At 36.9% G+C, this 18,790-nt stretch overlaps 2 protein-coding genes across 4 annotated transcripts in view; one reads left to right on the top strand and one right to left on the bottom strand.

Moving 5' to 3' along the window:
* The window catches only part of LOC137401499 (uncharacterized), a 49,056-nt gene extending 30,537 nt beyond the window's left edge, over positions 1 to 18,519 (bottom strand). For 2 of the 3 annotated variants that reach the window (XM_068087879.1, XM_068087881.1), the window contains exons 1-5: positions 18,368 to 18,519; positions 6,957 to 7,037; positions 6,383 to 6,511; positions 4,230 to 4,344; positions 728 to 819 (exon numbers count right to left, since the gene is read on the bottom strand). In XM_068087879.1, coding sequence (XP_067943980.1) covers positions 728 to 819; positions 4,230 to 4,344; positions 6,383 to 6,511; positions 6,957 to 6,980 — 360 coding nt within the window. In that variant the 5' untranslated portion in view covers positions 6,981 to 7,037; positions 18,368 to 18,519. Of the gene's footprint in view, positions 1 to 727; positions 820 to 4,229; positions 4,345 to 6,382; positions 6,512 to 6,956; positions 7,038 to 12,258; positions 12,359 to 18,367 lie in introns of those variants that run through there. The other variant, XM_068087880.1, reaches the window with a different exon arrangement.
* On the top strand, positions 14,199 to 14,984 carry LOC137402251 (serine/threonine-protein kinase fray2-like). The gene has a single exon (XM_068088747.1). The coding sequence runs from the start codon at positions 14,199 to 14,201 to the stop codon at positions 14,982 to 14,984; it is 786 nt and encodes a 261-aa protein (XP_067944848.1).
* Positions 18,520 to 18,790: the final 271 nt, after the last annotated feature.

The following is an 18,790-nucleotide window of genomic DNA, read 5'->3' as shown; positions in this document are numbered from 1 at the left end:
CCACAGAATAGCCGCACCCTTATATAAGCCGCATGGCTCAAATCATCAGAAAGAAGTAGCGGCTAATAGTCCGAAAAGTACGGTAGTTGCCATTGGCTAAGTTGACTAATTAGCAAATTGGCTAACTTGAGTAACTTGGCTACTAACTTCAGCTTGTCTAAATCTTTTCTATAATAAAAAACGCGAAGCCAGCTTATAACGCGTGATGATCTCTCACGCTTTAGGTGTGTGTATTTAAACCGATGTAATGATAGTGTGCACAATCAATCCATTGTATCGCACGTATACCATTTGGCTTAGAGGATAGAATGTCTACGAACAGACCCGGAGGTTCCTAGTTCAATTCTAGTGCAAAGGAAGTTTTTTGTCCATATAACTTTATCGCTATAACTGGACACACAAACTAAAGGCTAACAGACAAACACTGAGATATATATATATATTAATAAATAAATATATATTATAAATATATTAATAAATAAATACCGCAGTTATACTGTAAATATAGCAATGCTAATGCTAGCACAAACCAAGAGAGGGCATTCTGTCAGGTATTTAAACCACTGACTAATATTACCAGCAAGTAACTAGCCCGTAACTAGTAACAGTATGACAAATGTTACCAGTAAGGTACTATTAGCAGTATTACTAATATTACCAGTAAGTAACTAGTAGCAGTGGGACTAATAGTACCAGTAAGAAGGGAGTAAAGAACAGCACTGCATACCTCTTCCTCCCTGAGCTGCCTCTCCTTAGTAATTTTGTCATAAAGGTTTCCCTTTTCACAGTACTGCATCACAATGCAAAGTTTCTCACCATCTAAATGAGAAAAGAGTTATTCTGGTATGGCTCGAATGAAAGGTAAAGAATTGAAGAGTAGAGGTGTCAGACTAGAAGTCTGAAACTCACTAGATTACAGCAAAGAATGAGAAGATAGAAGATTGATGCCCCTCAATGATGACATGATAAACTGGCAGCGACGAGCGGAGTTGAAAGTATGCAACAGGAAACTAAGAGAAGATAACTGCAACAGGAGTACTACATGATGACATCGATAGAAGTGAGACTACCAAAAGCAGAAATTCTCAGGCCTGAGTGATTTCACTGCTGTTGAAGTGCTGTAGTTATGAAATTATAAATTTTACCATAAACCTTTTATCATTCAACTTTTAGTCTGATAAAATTTGTTCATAAAACCTTTTTACCATTGAATAGTTTTGATTATAAATAATTTTTTTATGATTATCATGAATAATTTATTAAAATTATTAAAAAGCAACTATTACACTCAAAAAAAGGTAACACAAGGCATTTGTTGTAACATGTAAATAGTTCATAATAAATAAAATTTATTATAAACTATTTACATTTTACAACAAATGCCTTGTGTTACCTTTTTTTGAGTGTAATAGTTGCTTTTAATAATTTTTAAACTCTACATTTAAATTAATATGTATCCAGTATATTTTTAACTCTAACAGAAACAAAAGACCCTGTTAATATATTAACAGCAATAAAATATTCTACACTCAAAATTCCCCTGTCATACAGCCCGCGACCAAAGTGATATTGGAAAAAGAAAGGGTACTGATGGTTGAGAAATGCAATATTAGCAGTCAAATGGCACTGCAGTGCAATAGGATAACTGCAATCGTAGCTGCAATATACTGACTGGGTGTTATTATGTACAACAAACAGCAATAATGAAAGGAAAAGATTATATGTTTATATTTCTCCCCTGCAATAGGAGAAATGCAATATTAAAAGTAAAATGACAAGCTGCTGTGTAATATACAGTTTGAAAGTTGGTTGTGTTGAATGTAGAATGGTTTTGACAGCGAACCTATTACTTAATTTTGCAGATATTAAAAACGGCTTGGCAGTACCGCGATATTGGGCACAGCCATAGTATCATCAACAAAATCTTTAGAAAAATAATAACAGTAACATATTGCACACCATCGGTCACTATATACTTCGACCTTGTAAATTTGAATGAATATTCTTATAATTAAATCCTATAATAATCTTATAAAATGGAATAATTATTCTTATAATTAAATATTGTAATAATCTTATAAGAATCGTTAGAAAAATAGCATCGTCATTTCCTTTACTCTCACCACTTTGGACACCAGTTGGAATACCAAAATACTCATTATAAGTGTCCAAAATGCCAGAGTTAACTTTAAAATCGGCAAAAAAGAAATGATTACTTTTCAGTACTTCTACGGTAATTACAAAACCCTTCGACAATTGGACAATGTCATAGACTGGTGAAATGTGCATGTTTTTCTCGTGAAATGCGCACGGCTTTATGGTTCCACTATCTGTCACTCGGCTTTATGGGCGTTTGGTTGGCCAGTCTTAATTTTGATTAAAAATGGCTTGTCAGGTTTTAATGGCGATTTTAGGTCAAATAAATCTGTCTATTTATGTATAATCCGATCAGATGGGTAAGTTTTGGAATATTGTCTGAACTTTTCAAAGACTTGGTAACATATTTAAAGAATAGAGAAAGCATAATATTATTATGCTTTATTATTCATCTTGAGGTGTTGACTGATGTTCTAAAAAAAGAATCAAGGAGATTGACCAACCAGAAGCTGAGATATAGCCAGCCAAACACAGGTCTACCAAAAAACAAAAGTGTTTTGGTAATCATCAATATATGACGTATAAAATCGACTTGTGTGCCATTGGTCAATTAAGCCAACTAATGTGCTCTCCTATAACAATCACGGCGTTTTAATTGGTTTAATCCCTGGGAGTATAGAACAATCAAATTGGGCCTAACAATCATCGCTCCTAGAATTCCGAACCAGTCCCTCCGACGTGTAGATTAGTTTTAGCATAAAATAATTACACGCATCTATTATTTCGCAACATTTCGCTATCTTGCTAGTTCAGCTCAGTTTTGTTGTTCTCCTACTTAGCTTCCCTATTCAGACTCATCTTTAGCGTTGTTCAGATTTTTTTAATTATAGCTAATAAATGGAATCAATTAAATCAATCATCAATCTCGGTTATCATTTGGAATTTTCTACAAATTATATTAGTTACATCATTTACTCTATACGCAGTTATATTATTATTTTGTATAATATGCATTATGAATATTATATAAATCATAAAAAAATAATCATAGATAAGATAATAGATCAATAGAAAAATCAAAGCAAAAGTTATCGTTTTCTTTTCTTATAGCAAGAGCAGCACGGTCGTTAGTCTTTTTAAGATTATGGCTGTAGTGAACTTCTAGTCTGTTAATAGTGACGATAATCATGAAAATCAACTGAATGCTGCAGTAGATACACAGTAGAAACATGATGAAGGAACAAAAAGTCCCATTCCTATTTCTTATTCTAAACAAACTGCAACTCGCGGATATCGCATATAGACTATACACGCGCCGTTCGTTGAACAGATGATCTTCGGAGCATATCCGTGGAGATCGAGTTAAAATTTGAAGCTCAATAGTCAAAATATGCTCTTCTGTTTTGAAAAATCATGGAGAGGGGTTGTGGGCAAATGCCTTTACCACACAATGTTTGGTTGATTTTTCTGAGAACCCAGAGCTAGTATGTAAATTATTTACTATCGCGAGAAGCGTTTCACGTCTCGTAGCCAAAACAATCATTATACATAACGGCGGTAAGGGTGCGCAACTCCGGCACATGACCATTAAGTCGATTTTATACATCACAGTTTTCGGGATTTTCGAAGGGTTTTCCTCTGATTCTTTATTAGGTAGACCTGTGTTTGGCTGGCTATATCTCAGCTTCTAGAGGGTCAATCTCCTTGATTCTTTTTTTAGAACATCAGTCAACACCTCAAGATAACTAATAAAGCATAATAATATTATGCTTTCTCTATTCTTTAAACATGTTAATATGTGTTTTGTATCGTTATTATTATACTTAAACGACTCCACACAAAAATGGTTAAATTTTTTGATGAGATTTCGGTACAAGGGTTTGGGTACGGCGTTGATGAAGAATTTTCGGGAGTTGTGTGCGCATATGCATTTGTCATAAAGCTCCCAAACACTCGCTTCACTCGTGTTTGGTCGTGGGATAATTTAATATAGTTTAAATTTAAAGTTTAAATGCAACAAATCAGCTTTACAACCAGTTACAACCAGTCCCAACCAGTTACAACCAGTCCCAACCAGTTACAACCAGTCCCAACCAGTTACAACCAGTCCCAACCAGTTACAACCAATTTACCTTGATATGAGTCCTTGAATTCTACAATGTTGGGATGAAAGAGTGCTCTGAGAACCTCAACTTCTCTGTAGGCATATGCTTTGTCAGCTGGAGTTGCTTTGGACAAGTTGATCTCCTAAAGGCGATAAATGAAGAAGAAAAAATATTCATAGAAGAAAAACAGGAAGTCATTCTACGAGTTCTTAAAGCTATGACAAAACCCGTGATAATATGAAGCTTGTAAACAAAAACCTCTGGCCCTTGTATTTATGAGCTTAAAACAAGATTTACTGGCTAAAATGTACATGTACTTTTTATTTTAATCCAATTTAATGATTAACTAAGATAAAGGTACCCAGGCTAACATTACTTAAAACTGAACATGATAGCCCCAATGCACTCTGGGTGGAACACTGCTCCATGCCCGTATTAAGCTGATTGCAGTAGATATGGTACCACAGGCTAAATTATTTTCTGCTATACGCATAACTTACTCTAACAGCAACGCACATACAGTAAATCTGTGGAGATTGAGAGAATGAGCTCAGGACTGACAAATTACATCGACACTGACTTTCTCCTTTCTATCATTGCGGTAGAAACAGAAGTAGATTTTAGTGCAATTTAAAGTATTTAAAGTATCATGACTTGAAAATGAACTAAATCAACTTGCGCAAAACTTGTGCAGATTGGCATTTGACAACAGGTTGACAGGTGTCAGTTGACAAAGGGTTGACAAATAGACAAATAGGCAGTTGACAACAGGTTGACAGGTATACCGTTTAGTATGCTTCTTTCCTTATATAGGTCTGTTTCGTTTGCTCAACACCCTGCCCATTTTAAGTGTTATCTCATTTACACTATAGACTAATGTGCCGTGATTATAAACAGTTGACAAGGTATCAGTATGCCTCAGTTAGTACAGGTACTTGGTTTTTAACTAGAAAGAAATGCTAATAATGACTCAGACCTTTTTGTATGCTTCCATCTTTGTCTGGGTTTGTTTGACTTACGATCTCAAAGATGACCTTACACACGATTCTAACAGATTTTATCAGAAAGTATCAGTATTTTTCTATCATTTGTGAGTGTTTTTGTTGTTTGAGGTGATCTGACTGCCAGGATGTTTCAATATTAAAATCAACAAAACCTGATTGGCGGTTCAAATGGTCAGAAGAAAAATATGTGCCGAAATAACGTTCCATGAGCGTTTTAACCATAATTTAACCATAATCAAGTTTTGTTGACGATTAAAGTTAAGTGGTTAAAGTGGTTAAAGTGCAGGACTGTGAATTGGAGTACCCGAGTTCAATTCCAGTGCAAGGCAATTTTAGTCCTAATGGTCTTTGAATGGCTTCGGACAGAAAAAGCTGTTTTTATTATAATATAGACTAGCTGTGCTACCCGGCGTTGCTCGGGTAATAAAAAAGTCTTTGGTCAGAAAATTGATTTTTATTTAGCGTATAACAACATTTGCCATTCTAACTTTCAAACTACATATCATGAGAAAAAGGTTAGTTGAAATAATATAATAGAAAATAAAAACAACTGTAAAGGTTCTCAAACTTTGTCAAACAACTTTTAAACATCATATCATGAAGAAAATGTTTCATGCTGGTCAAATTAAAAAAATTAAATGACTATGAAAAGGTTTAGATGTAAAAGTGAAATAATTAACAAGTAATAGCTAAATTAAGTCGGTTTTTCTACGGTAATGATACAATTAATACAAACTGAGAAAACAAAATAAAAATCCTGAATATGTTAAATTAATAATAACAATTCTTGCATAGAAGTGCGGGTGTATAAGGTTACTGTTCCACCAAAAGCTAACCATCAAAACTTTGAATACAGAGACACTCCTACTCTACGGAGATTCTTCCCACAGAGACAATGTAATTGTCTGTGCGGGAAGAATTGGCCTTGACCCCAGATATAGTAATTGAACCTTACGAAAAATATTTCTTGATAGGGGTGTCGTAACGCGTGGCCGCAGCGGTAAAATAATCAGCGTGCACTATAGCTGGAATATTATTTCTCATCTGTGAAGGAGAAGTTATTCAATCAAAGTGATGCATATATGAAAAGGAAGAGTTACATGTACAGCAGTTGTATTAAACATCTTTAAGCTGGATCAACAACATTCTCCTCCTAATAATTAAATACGCATTTACCTTGATGACATATTTGAGTGAATCGTCATTCTTCTTCACAAGGTAAGCAGATCCAAAGGAACCTTCACCCAGAAGTTCTATACGGGTATATTTACCACCAGCCATAGTTGCCCTGGCAACACTCGAGAGCTAACAACAAATACGGCGGTTATGATAGTTCAACAGGTAAAAGTAAAAATGTGACACCTAAAAATACTTCATATTTGTGAGACACACAGGACAAAATCAGGTATAAATGTGAAAATATGACAGCTACAAATACACTGTATATCATATTTGTGAGACACGCAGGGTAAACTCTTGAAGAGGAAGCATATGCCTTTCCTGTAAGTAAAGCTGAAAAATCTTATAACAAACGTCCAGCGTTTATGAAAAAGATAAATCTTGACGTAAACTATACAATGAAAAATTTGTATTAAATATATTTCACTAGCGCTACTGTAAGAATTTTTAGGCAGAATCAAGGACATCGCAACTCCAAGTACTAGATAAAATAAGCATTCAGTATAAATCTCCACTAAAATTATAGTCAAAGAGTGCCAATAGAAAAGCTGATAAAACTAATACATCATACCGGTATGGAAGGATTGACAGACATTTGCAAGACTTTTCACGGACTTGTGCAATAGTATATATAATTCTCATCCACATATGCCTGCAATAGAACAACTCGTTTATTTCATCAGCCAATAAAAATCATTCTATCGCTGCTCTTCAACCTCTGACATTTGGTTTAAACATGTACTGTAAAACTTTAGTTTAATTTAGACTAATTTAAACAAAGTTGAGGTTGCATAGCCCTACTAGAAAAATTTTTTAATTTTAACAACAAAAGAAGATAAGTCCTACCAACAGAAAAGCTGACTCCTACCAATGAAAAGGTAACAGCTGTATGGAAGCCAACTACCTTTAATACCTACCTAACTACTTTTAATAGAAAAAGTCAGTCAGTTTTTGACAATGTAATGTTAGATATAAATGACACTGAAAAAGGTGTTGAATGCCAGCTAAATGCCCGGCGTTGCACCAGTAATGAAATAATTACCCAATGAATTTGAATAACTGAAGATAGTAACTTAAACTAGCTATAATTAATTTAAAAGCTAGTAAATTAACTTACTATAATAAGAGTCATGTTTCTCTTTACGTGGAATAATCTTTCATGCAATGAATCATGATCTTCAAGTGTGCTAGTAGTAACAGATAGTATTTCCGTAAGCGCTTTAAGGGTGCATATTTTAACTGATGTAATGAGTATAACCACAAATAATCCATTGTATGGCAATGTAGCTGCTTGGCCTAATGGTAAGTGTGCCTATCGGCAGACCTAAAGGTTATGAGTTCAAATCCATTGTGAGACAGATTTTTCTTTACTATAACTTTATCGCTATAATTGGACTAATAAGCAAAAACAAACACTGAGATTTACCGTAAAACTTCTAATTGAACGTCACCTTATCTGACTGCCCCTACGAGAGAATAGTTGAAAAATACACCGCCAGCCTCTATTTGAACGCCGCCTCTAGTTGACCGCCACTATAGAGGAAGGGTTGAAAAATAGAGCCCCATAGCATTCAAATAGAAGTTTTACGGTATATGCATCAATTAGACATGAGAAGGAGGACATCCAAAGAAAGTTGGAGCAGGATATGGCTAAACATTGGTTCCCACTACATCGCCGTATTGATGTCACAATGTTTTGGTGGCTATCAATGATAACAATGCTCACACTATCACAAACCCATCCGTGTTCGCATCAGCAAATACTCCGTGATGTAGTGTTCTAACTTTTCAATTTTTTTGTGAAGAAACCTCTTTGTTTTCGCGTCCTCAAATCAAGTACTAGGTAACTGTGAAGATGTAGGTAACTGTAAAGGTGTACATATAGATATAGGTAGGTGTAAAGGTGTATATATAGGTGTAGGTAGGTGTAAAGGTGTATATATAGGTGTAGGTAGATGGAAAGGTGTATATATACTATATAGGTATAGGTGTAAAAGTGTATATACAAGTGTAGGTAGGTATAAAGCGGTATATATAGGTGTAGGTAGGTGTAAAGGTGTATATATAGGTGTAGGTAGATGTAAAGGTGTATATATAGGTGTAGGTAGATGTAAAGGTGTATATATAGGTGTAGGTAGATGTACAGGTGTATATATAGGTGTAGGTAGATGGAAAGGTGTATATATAGGTGTAGGTATAGGTGTAAAAGTGTATATACAAGTGTAGGTAGGTATAAAGGGGTATATATAGGTGTAGGTATAGGTGTAAAAGTGTATATACAAGTGTAGGTAGGTATAAAGGGGTGTATATATAGGTGTAGGTATAGGTGTAAAAGTGTATATACAAGTGTAGGTAGGTATAAAGGGGTGTATATATATATGTGTAGGTATAGGTGTAAAGGCGTGGATACAGGCGTAGGTAGGTGTAAAGGTGTATATATAAGTGTAGGTAGATGTAAAGGTGCATATATAGGTGAAGGTAGGTGTAAAGGTGTATATATAGACGAAGGTAGGTGTAAAGGTGTATATATAGGTGTAGGTAGGTGTAAAGGTGTATATATAGGTGTAGGTAGATGGAAAGGTGTATATATAGGTGTAGGTATAGGTGTAAAAGTGTATATACAAGTGTAGGTAGGTATAAAGGGGTATATATAGGTGTAGGTATAGGTGTAAAAGTGTATATACAAGTGTAGGTAGGTATAAAGGGGTGTATATATATATATGTGTAGGTATAGGTGTAAAGGCGTGGATACAGGCGTAGGTAGGTGTAAAGGTGTATATATAAGTGTAGGTAGATGTAAAGGTGCATATATAGGTGAAGGTAGGTGTAAAGGTGTATATATAGGCGAAGGTAGGTGTAAAGGTGTATATATAGGTGTAGGTAGGTGTAAAGGTGTATATATAGGTGTAGGTAGATGTAAAGGTGTATATATAGGTGAAGGTAGGTGTAAAGGTGTATATATAGGTGTAGGTAGCTGTAAAGGTGTATATATAGGTGTAGGTAGATGGAAAGGTGTATATATAGGTGTAGGTATAGGTGTAAAAGTGTATATACAAATGTAGGTAGGTATAAAAGGGTATATATAGGTGTAGGTAGGTGTAAAGGCGTGGATACAGGCGTAGGAAAGTGTAAAGGTGTATATATAGGTGTAGGTAGATGGAAAGGTGTATATATAGGTGTAGGTATAGGTGTAAAAGTGTATATACAAGTGTAGGTAGGTATAAAGGGGTATATATAGGTGTAGGTATAGGTGTAAAAGTGTATATACAAGTGTAGGTAGGTATAAAGGGGTGTATATATATATGTGTAGGTATAGGTGTAAAGGCGTGGATACAGGCGTAGGTAGGTGTAAAGGTGTATATATAAGTGTAGGTAGATGTAAAGGTGCATATATAGGTGAAGGTAGGTGTAAAGGTGTATATATAGGCGAAGGTAGGTGTAAAGGTGTATATATAGGTGTATATATAGGTGTAGGTAGATGTAAAGGTGTATATATAGGTGAAGGTAGGTGTAAAGGTGTATATATAGGTGTAGGTAGCTGTAAAGGTGTATATATAGGTGTAGGTAGATGGAAAGGTGTATATATAGGTGTAGGTATAGGTGTAAAAGTGTATATACAAATGTAGGTAGGTATAAAGGGGTATATATAGGTGTAGGTAGGTGTAAAGGTGTATATATAGGTGAAGGTAGGTGTAAAGGTGTATATATAGGTGTAGGTAGATGGAAAGGTGTATATATAGGTGTAGGTATAGGTGTAAAAGTGTATATTCAAGTGTAGGTAGGTATAAAGGGGTATATATAGGTGTAGGTATAGGTGTAAAAGTGTATATACAAGTGTAGGTAGGTATAAAGGGGTATATATAGGTGTAGGTATAGGTGTAAAAGTGTATATACAAGTGTAGGTAGGTATAAAGGGGTGTATATATATGTGTAGGTATAGGTGTAAAGGCGTGGATACAGGCGTAGGTAGGTGTAAAGGTGTATATATAAGTGTAGGTAGATGTAAAGGTGCATATATAGGTGAAGGTAGGTGTAAAGGTGTATATATAGGCGAAGGTAGGTGTAAAGGTGTATATATAGGTGTAGGTAGGTGTAAAGGTGTATATATAGGTGTAGGTAGATGTAAAGGTGTATATATAGGTGAAGGTAGGTGTAAAGGTGTATATATAGGTGTAGGTAGCTGTAAAGGTGTATATATAGGTGTAGGTAGATGGAAAGGTGTATATATAGGTGTAGGTATAGGTGTAAAAGTGTATATACAAGTGTAGGTAGGTATAAAGGGGTGTATATATAGGTGTAGGTATAGGTGTAAAGGCGTAGATATAGGCATAGGAAAGTGTAAAGGTGTGTATATATAGGTGTAGGTAGGTGTAAAGGTGTATATATAGGGTGTAGGTAGGTGTAAAGGTGTATATATAGGTGAAGGTAGGTGTAAAGGTGTATATATAGGTGTAGGTAGGTGTAAAGGTGTATATATAGGTGTAGGTAGATGTAAAGGTGTATATATAGGTGAAGGTAGGTGTAAAGGTGTATATATAGGTGTAGGTAGCTGTAAAGGTGTATATATAGGTGTAGGTAGATGGAAAGGTGTATATATAGGTGTAGGTATAGGTGTAAAAGTGTATATACAAGTGTAGGTAGGTATAAAGGGGTGTATATATAGGTGTAGGTATAGGTGTAAAGGCGTAGATATAGGCATAGGAAAGTGTAAAGGTGTGTATATACAAATGTAGGTAGGTATAAAGGGGTATATATAGGTGTAGGTAGGTGTAAAGGTGTATATATAGGTGAAGGTAGGTGTAAAGGTGTATATATAGGTGTAGGTAGATGGAAAGGTGTATATATAGGTGTAGGTATAGGTGTAAAAGTGTATATACAAGTGTAGGTAGGTATAAAGGGGTATATATAGGTGTAGGTATAGGTGTAAAAGTGTATATACAAGTGTAGGTAGGTATAAAGGGGTGTATATATAGGTGTAGGTATAGGTGTAAAGGCGTAGATATAGGCATAGGAAAGTGTAAAGGTGTGTATATATAGGTGTAGGTAGGTGTAAAGGTGTATATATAGGGTGTAGGTAGGTGTAAAGGTGTATATATAGGCGAAGGTAGGTGTAAAGGTGTATATATAGGTGTAGGTAGATGTAAAGGTGTATATACAGATGTAGGTAGATGGAAAGGTGTATATATAGGTGTAGGTAGATGTAAAGGTGTATATATAGGTGTAGGTAGCTGTAAAGGTGTATATATAGGTGTAGGTATAGGTGTAAAAGTGTATATACAAGTGTAGGTAGGTATAAAGGGGTGTATATATAGGTGTAGGTATAGGTGTAAAGGCGTGGATACAGGCGTAAGTAGGTGTAAAGGTGTATATACAAGTGTAGGTAGATGTAAAGGTGTATATACAGGTGTAGGTATAAAGGTGTATACATAGGTGTAGGTAGGTATAAAGGTGTATATACAGGTGCAGGTAGGTATAAAGGTGTATATATAGGTGTAGGTATAGGTGTAAAGGCGTAGATATAGGCGTAGGTAAGTGTAAAGGTGTATATATAGGTGAAGGTAGGTGTAAAGATGTATATATAGGCATAGGTAGATGGAAAGGTGTATATATAGGTGTAGGTAAGTGGAAAGGTGTATGTACAGGCGTAGGTGTAAAGGTGTGTATATATAGGGTGTAGATAGGTGTAAAGGTGTATATATAGGTATAAAGAAGAGAACAAAGCTCCTTCCTTTGGCAATTTAGAACTCAGCAACCACCGAGTAAGTTTTATTCTATAATACGACAAATATTATTTATATTGTATTATGTAACATATTTAATTTCTTGCATATAATTTTGTTTTGCACATTTAATATATATGTCTATATACGTACATGAATCTGTGTTTGTCATTTGTGTGTCCAGGGATAGCGATAAAGTTTTTGGTACAAAAAAATCTGCTTCACAGTGGATTTGAACTCAGCACCTCCAGGTCTACAGGCAGATATTCTATCCACTAAGACATATTGCCTACTTGCGATACAATGGAATAATTGTGCACATAGTTATTACACCTGCCAATCTTTAATGACGATTAGCTAAAATACTTACACTTCAGGCTTGATCTAATTTGCTAAAAGAAAAAATTTACTACAATAAAAGTAGCTGCCCAGACTTCCCCAAAATGCTATAAATAATTATATGTATATATATATAGCATAAACTTAATTAAACTTATAACACACACAGAAATAAACAAACACCTTCATTTAAAAGTTGGATGGTAAATAAATGTTAGCAACCATGCAGAACTAAAACAAAACCTGAAAAAGAGTGGAGCTCCTCTACTAGCCAACGGCCAGCTAGCTAGAGTTGGTTTCTCAATAAAAAACCCAACAGAAAACAATGGGACACCACTGTTGAAACCTGCCAACAGTTATGATTATAGGAAATAAGGGAGAACCATGATTGCTTAAAACGATGGTCATGTCCTCACAGGACTTCGTACTTGGAGAGAATGAGTATCTGCTATCATAAAATAAAATTGTCTCCACAAGAAAAAAACTCAATCAGCAACTTGGAACAACACATCATTAATAAGTAGTGAGAATAAAACTTCATTATTGAATTCAGTTATTTTAAGCTAGCTTCATCTCATAGCTGTGTAGCTAAAGGAATGATGGTATTCTACAAAAATAAACATTGTGCATGTTTTTCATGCATGTTTTGGACGTAAATTCCAGACTGGTGTGTTTTCATACCTAGTGCTAAATATATAGTCATAGCACAGAAACTCTGTTGTATTATGGGATTTGCTAGGCTCAGGCTATATTGGTGTATGAGCTCCGGGCACTACAAGTGGTCATGGTAATTATGGTGAGTGCATAAAGCTGGATAAAGCTAGTAGGTAAAGCTAGTAGATTAGCTAGTGTAAGGCAGTATAGGGGAGGATATAAGGAAGTGTAATGAAAGACAAAGGCTCTTCTTCATCTTCACATAAGTACATGTAAGTACATTGATTTATACAACATGGCGCAGTTGACGAAGTTCTAGAATTTTTTGTGTGTTATCGTTAAGTGATCATTTTCTGGTTACGGTGTAAGTTTAACGTTTGATAGGACCCTTTCACGGGTGTGCAGGTGGGGTGACGTGTGGTAGGGTGGTGTTGTGAGGCTGTGAGGTGTTGTAGCGGTGAAACATCGGTTTTGGAGAGGTGTAGATATTAATTAAGTGTTCGGAGGTAAGAATTACATTAAATTTATACGAGTGGGGTAGAGTGAATTTGTGGCGAGAAATATAACGTATTGTGTTGTGCTGGGATGGAGAGTGGTTTTCCGAAGCTGGTGTTCGGTGAGCACGGTGATGGCTCGTGGGAAAGATTTATCGAAGAGATGAATTTGTGTATTGAGAGTGCTGTCGAGAGGAGAGGTTATGTAAATGATGAAGATGGCAACAGAGTGCCTATTATGAGAGGTAGAGCTAGGTTAGTGCCACTATTGAGAGCTATTGGGCACAGCGGTAGAGAAGTATTGAGGGGTGCAGGGTTTAACGTTGATGGTGCAAATTCTACTTATGAAGAGGCAGTGGATATTTTGCAGGAATATTATGGTAGACAAGAGAGCATGTTTGTAAAGGGTCATAAGTTTTTAACGACTAAACAGGCACTTGGTGAAAGTGATAGAGAGTTCTTGCTACGAGTTGAGAGTTTAAGCAGATATGCTGACGTAGCGAACAATGCTGATAGAGTAAGGTTTGCTCTCAAGTGTTAGTAAACGGGTTGAGAGATGGAGAAATAAGTAGAGATTTGATGAAGAATACCAATTTGACCTGGGTGATGTTGAATGAGACATTGAGGGCTCGTGAGATTGCAAACCATTCAGACAGGTTCGTGAGAGCAAATAGTAGAGGAAGCGATTTAAAAATTGAGATTAAAAAAGAGGTAGCAAGGGTATCAGAGTGCGACAGTCGTGCGCAGTACCGGAGTGGTGGTAGAGATAGAAGCTACGATTCAGCGGGTAGATCTTCCCCTAGAGGTAGCCCTAGGAGTAGTGGAAGGTATTATGGTAGTGAGGAGCGTGATACTAGTAGGTATGGGACACAAGGTCAGCAGTGTAATAAAGACAGTGGCAGTAGAAAGTATAGAGACAATAGCAGGGAAAGGTATGTCTCTAGACATGGAGAAAACAGTAGAGAAAGTAGAGATAGAGTTTGCTATAATTGCAAAGGTAGTGGCTATGAGATGCAGAGTTGTCCCAACATTAAATGTTTTTCTTGTGGACGGCGAGGACATGTATCCCGTTATTGTAGGGATAAGGGAGGAGATGTAGGTTACGATAGACGAGGTAGCGGCCGGAGGTCAGGAGGTAGCCGTGATAATAGCTATGAGCGATATGGCAGCAGGGATAGTAGTAGGGAGAGGTACAGGGGTCGGGAAAGTCCCCGCGAGACGAGAGACAAGTTGAGTAGGTACAGGGACAATAGTATGGATAAGCTTGAGGGGGAGAGGTATAAGGAAAGCGCGAGACGAGTCGGTATGAAGAAAGGTACAAGGATAATAGTAAGGGCAGAAGCGTTAGATTCTCTGGTTCTAGGGATAAATATGATGATGACAGTTGACTAGGACGGAGAATTGTGCAGGTTTTAAAAGTTAACGGGGAGAATGTGGAGTTTACGTTTGATGCTGGAGCTGAGGTGTCTTTGGTAACCGAGGCAACAGCCAATAAGTTGAACCTACGGTTAAAGAAACCGTCGACAGTTTTAGAAACCGCTGATGGTAGTGAGTTAAAAATGGTTAGAAATGTGATAGTTTATTTGGAAAGTAAAGACAGGCATATGGACGCTGAAGTTCATGTGGTGAAAGGATTGAGAACAAACGTTTTGGGCATAACTGAGTTGAAGCAGCTAAAATTATTTGCTGTTGTAAACGCGTTATGCGAAAGTAAGTTTGAGCCTGCTAAGGAGTGTAGAAGTATTAAGCCAGTAAAGCCGCTTTCGTCGAGAACCATTATTGCTGGGTCAAGTTATGTTTCAGATGATGTCAAGTTGCAAAGCCTGACAAATAAGCCTGACAAAGCGCATGATGTTAAGAAAGGCCACACAGGTCAAGATTGGTGGACTTGTGAAACCAAGGAAGTAAAGAGTAGCAGATACGTAGCAATTGGTAGTCAAGGGGAGACAGCCCAAGGCACTAGAGAGGTGCAAGTGTCTATGGGGTATGATAGAGAACACAGTCATGATGAGGTAACTGAAGGTGCTGAGAAAGTAGCTGAACCAGTATCTGTAATGGAAAAGGTCTGCTCTTTTTTAGCTGAGGTATCCAGCAATGGAATGCTAGACAAAGATGGTCATGAGAGAAAGGTAGCAGAGATTGAAAGAGAGGAAAAGGAGGTGCGGAGGAAGTCAAAGGAGAAATTGGCTAAGCTAAAAGCCATACGTGGTGCCATCCCCTGTGCAACCGGTTATGGCCCAGGTGGAGACCTCCCACAGGAGGCCTGTCAAGCCCGCTTCTTATTGGGGAGAGCGAGGTAAAGACGGAAGAGATAAAGATGAGGTTTGAGGAGTCATTATTGACCTAACCAAAAGACTCCAGGATAGTCGGGGTTGGTGGAAGTAGTGTTGGAGATGTTGGTGGAAGTAGTGTTGGTAGTGACAGTGGTCACGATAGAAGTATTGGTAGCGGTGGAGGTCAGGGTGATGGAAAAGCCAGTGCAGACTGGCAATGGAGCTGGCAGGAATGAGAGTATTTTAGACGGTGGCACAGGGTCAGACAAGCCAGAGGCATAGCCTATGGAGGCTGCCCTAACGGAGTCAGGTAACGAGCAACACAAGTAAGGTAAGTTACTACGTCTGCTTGTTGGTAGTGATGGGGTGGCCCAAAACAAAAAGAAAAAAAGAAAGAGCATGTTGTATTATGGGATTTGTTAGGCTCAGGCTATATTGGCGTCGGAGCTCAAAGCAGTACAGGTGGTCTTGGTAATTACTGTGTAGTTGTTACTAGTTAGATGGTAGGAGATTATTTATTCAGGACGTGAACACTGATAATAAAGAAGTAGCCATTGCCGTTGTCACGAGCGCAACTGTCTGTATTTACAGGACGTCCTTTAACACAAAAACCGGAGGTACACAACTCCTAGTATTATACAATGCAGTGTAACATAACACGAATATAGCACAATTACGGTGAGTGCATAAAGCTGGATAAAGCTAGTGGGTAAAGCTAGTAGATTAGGTAGAACTACAACTACAAGCAGATCTAAAATGGAATGAACACATAGACAAAATAACAACTAAGTCTACACAGAAGTTGGCAATGATCAGAAGGGTGCTAAAATCTGCAGATACCCCTACAAAAAAGATTGCCTATTTTTCTTTAGTAAGGCCAACACTAGAATATGCCTCACAAATCTGGGATCCCTATCAAAATAAACATGTTAAACAGCTTGAAAAGTTGCAAAATAAAGCACTACGATTTATTTTTAACATTAAGGGCCAGATAAGTTTTACAAAATTACGAGAAGATACAAGTGTTGAGTCCTTACAGGAGAGAAGAAGAGAGGGTAGGCATAAACTGTTTGTAAGATGTGCTGCCAAGGGCATAGAACCACCATTCAAATGCGAAAACGTAGGATACAATACCCGCCAAAAATCAAACACCTATACTCCATATATAAGAACTAATGTATTCTATCAGTCCTTTTGGCCCCATACACTAAGAGAGTTAAGATCCTGATAAGATGATATAAATAAATAGAAAAACACAATATTGTGCTGAAATGTGCTGTACACTATATGACTTTATTGTACCACTGCGAGTGAAGAAGAGAGTGCCTACTCATACCATAATCTCAAACAACACAAGATAGACAAAAGGGACACAGCCAATGACATAAGAGTAAGGCTTACTGCCAGTAATGAACACATAATAAAGGCAAACCACAATTATGTAACAATGCCCGCTACAAGCGCAAGCTGTATGTCATGACTTTCTTTTCTTACCACAAATATAATTTTAAAAAAAAAATCTTATTTTGAAACCACTTATTAGTGTAAACACACCGTGTTCCCACGCCCCTTACGCACCTGCTGTGTGGTCTAAGTGGGAAAATATAATAATAATAATAAATTAGGTAGTATAAGGCAGCATATAAGGAAGTGTAATGAAAGACGGAGGCTTTTCTTCATCTTCACATAAGTACATGTAAGTACATTGATTTATACAACAAACTCAGCAGCGCTTGTTATAACTAGTTCCAGAACATTATTTTCTAACGTCGATTTATTTTTGTGCCAGTCATTAATTACTTATGCACTAGAATCTTTTCATTTTTTATTGCTCATGCGCTGGAATCGTCTAGATTTTACTAGATCAGTACATTACAGTGACCAGCTGCTGTTTGCTATGAGTTCGGCTCACCATTTGATAGTTGACTAATTATATGTGTATCTCGGTTCTCAATATAGTTATTTACACTACGGCCATTTTTGTGTATAGACATACAGCAGCTGTGCATAGACAGGCATGTACTATGCTCGTATGGCGCCAACACGAAATAGGACAGGCAGACCTGCCAACCCAAGAGTGGGGCAATGCGTGAGATTTGGTTTTGGGGCAATTGATGTATCAATGATAGTATATATAAAATTGTAGAAATTGGGGCAAAAATATCACGCATTTCTCACGCATTTTCATTTTTTCTTTGGGGTGATTGCGTGAGTCTCACGCCCAATGCGTGAGAGTTGGCAGGTATGAGGACAGGGCACGCACTGCTCGCGCTACACCAATACGAAATATAACATTAATAGCTAAGTTGATTGTGTTTTACTTATACGCAATAAAATAATATTATTATTCACATATTATTATAATCTTTTAAAAGTTTATGGTTTTGTGAATTCAAAGCAATTAATACCATCAGTCAGCAACGTCTAGGTCAATAATTCCCGTCCTGTTTGCAAAGAGATAGCAAAGAAGTTTGCAACATAAGTACTAGTATTAAGTCTTACAGAACTTCACGCGCGTAACTTGAATCCTGAAAATGTTTAGTTTAAGATCTTTCAGGCAGGCTGTGAAACAAAATGCATGCCTAGCTGGTCAGCGAATACTTTAGCAAACGGCCAATACTCCAGCAAATATGTCTGACTCTCCAAGACCCTTGCACGCCAATTTGTCGCATCAATGTTTGGAAATTCCATGTTAGTTTTGTTTTAAGAGCCCAGAGCCGTATATAGAGCCGTAATAGTTTCACACAGTGAAACTATACGATACTGTAAGAGCCAATCCGAATTGTCTTGAACTTTCCAAGACCATGTGTACATGTACTGTATTATAATATTGACGTCTATGGATGTCTATGAGTGACACAAAAAACCGACAGCCCAAAGGTCTCGGATTTTGGGTCAGAGTCGAAGGGAGCAAAACGAATAGAA

Source organism: Watersipora subatra, chromosome 8, assembly GCF_963576615.1.
Source record: "Watersipora subatra chromosome 8, tzWatSuba1.1, whole genome shotgun sequence".
Taxonomy (NCBI): Eukaryota; Metazoa; Bryozoa; class Gymnolaemata; order Cheilostomatida; family Watersiporidae; genus Watersipora; species Watersipora subatra.
Note: the sequence above shows the minus strand (reverse complement) of the source record. Positions and strands in the feature narration are given on the sequence as shown.

Bases quoted from the DNA above. Each gene is read 5' to 3' on its own strand.
- LOC137402251 (XM_068088747.1), top strand. From the start codon at position 14,199: ATGTTGAATGAGACATTGAGGGCTCGTGAGATTGCAAACCATTCAGAC.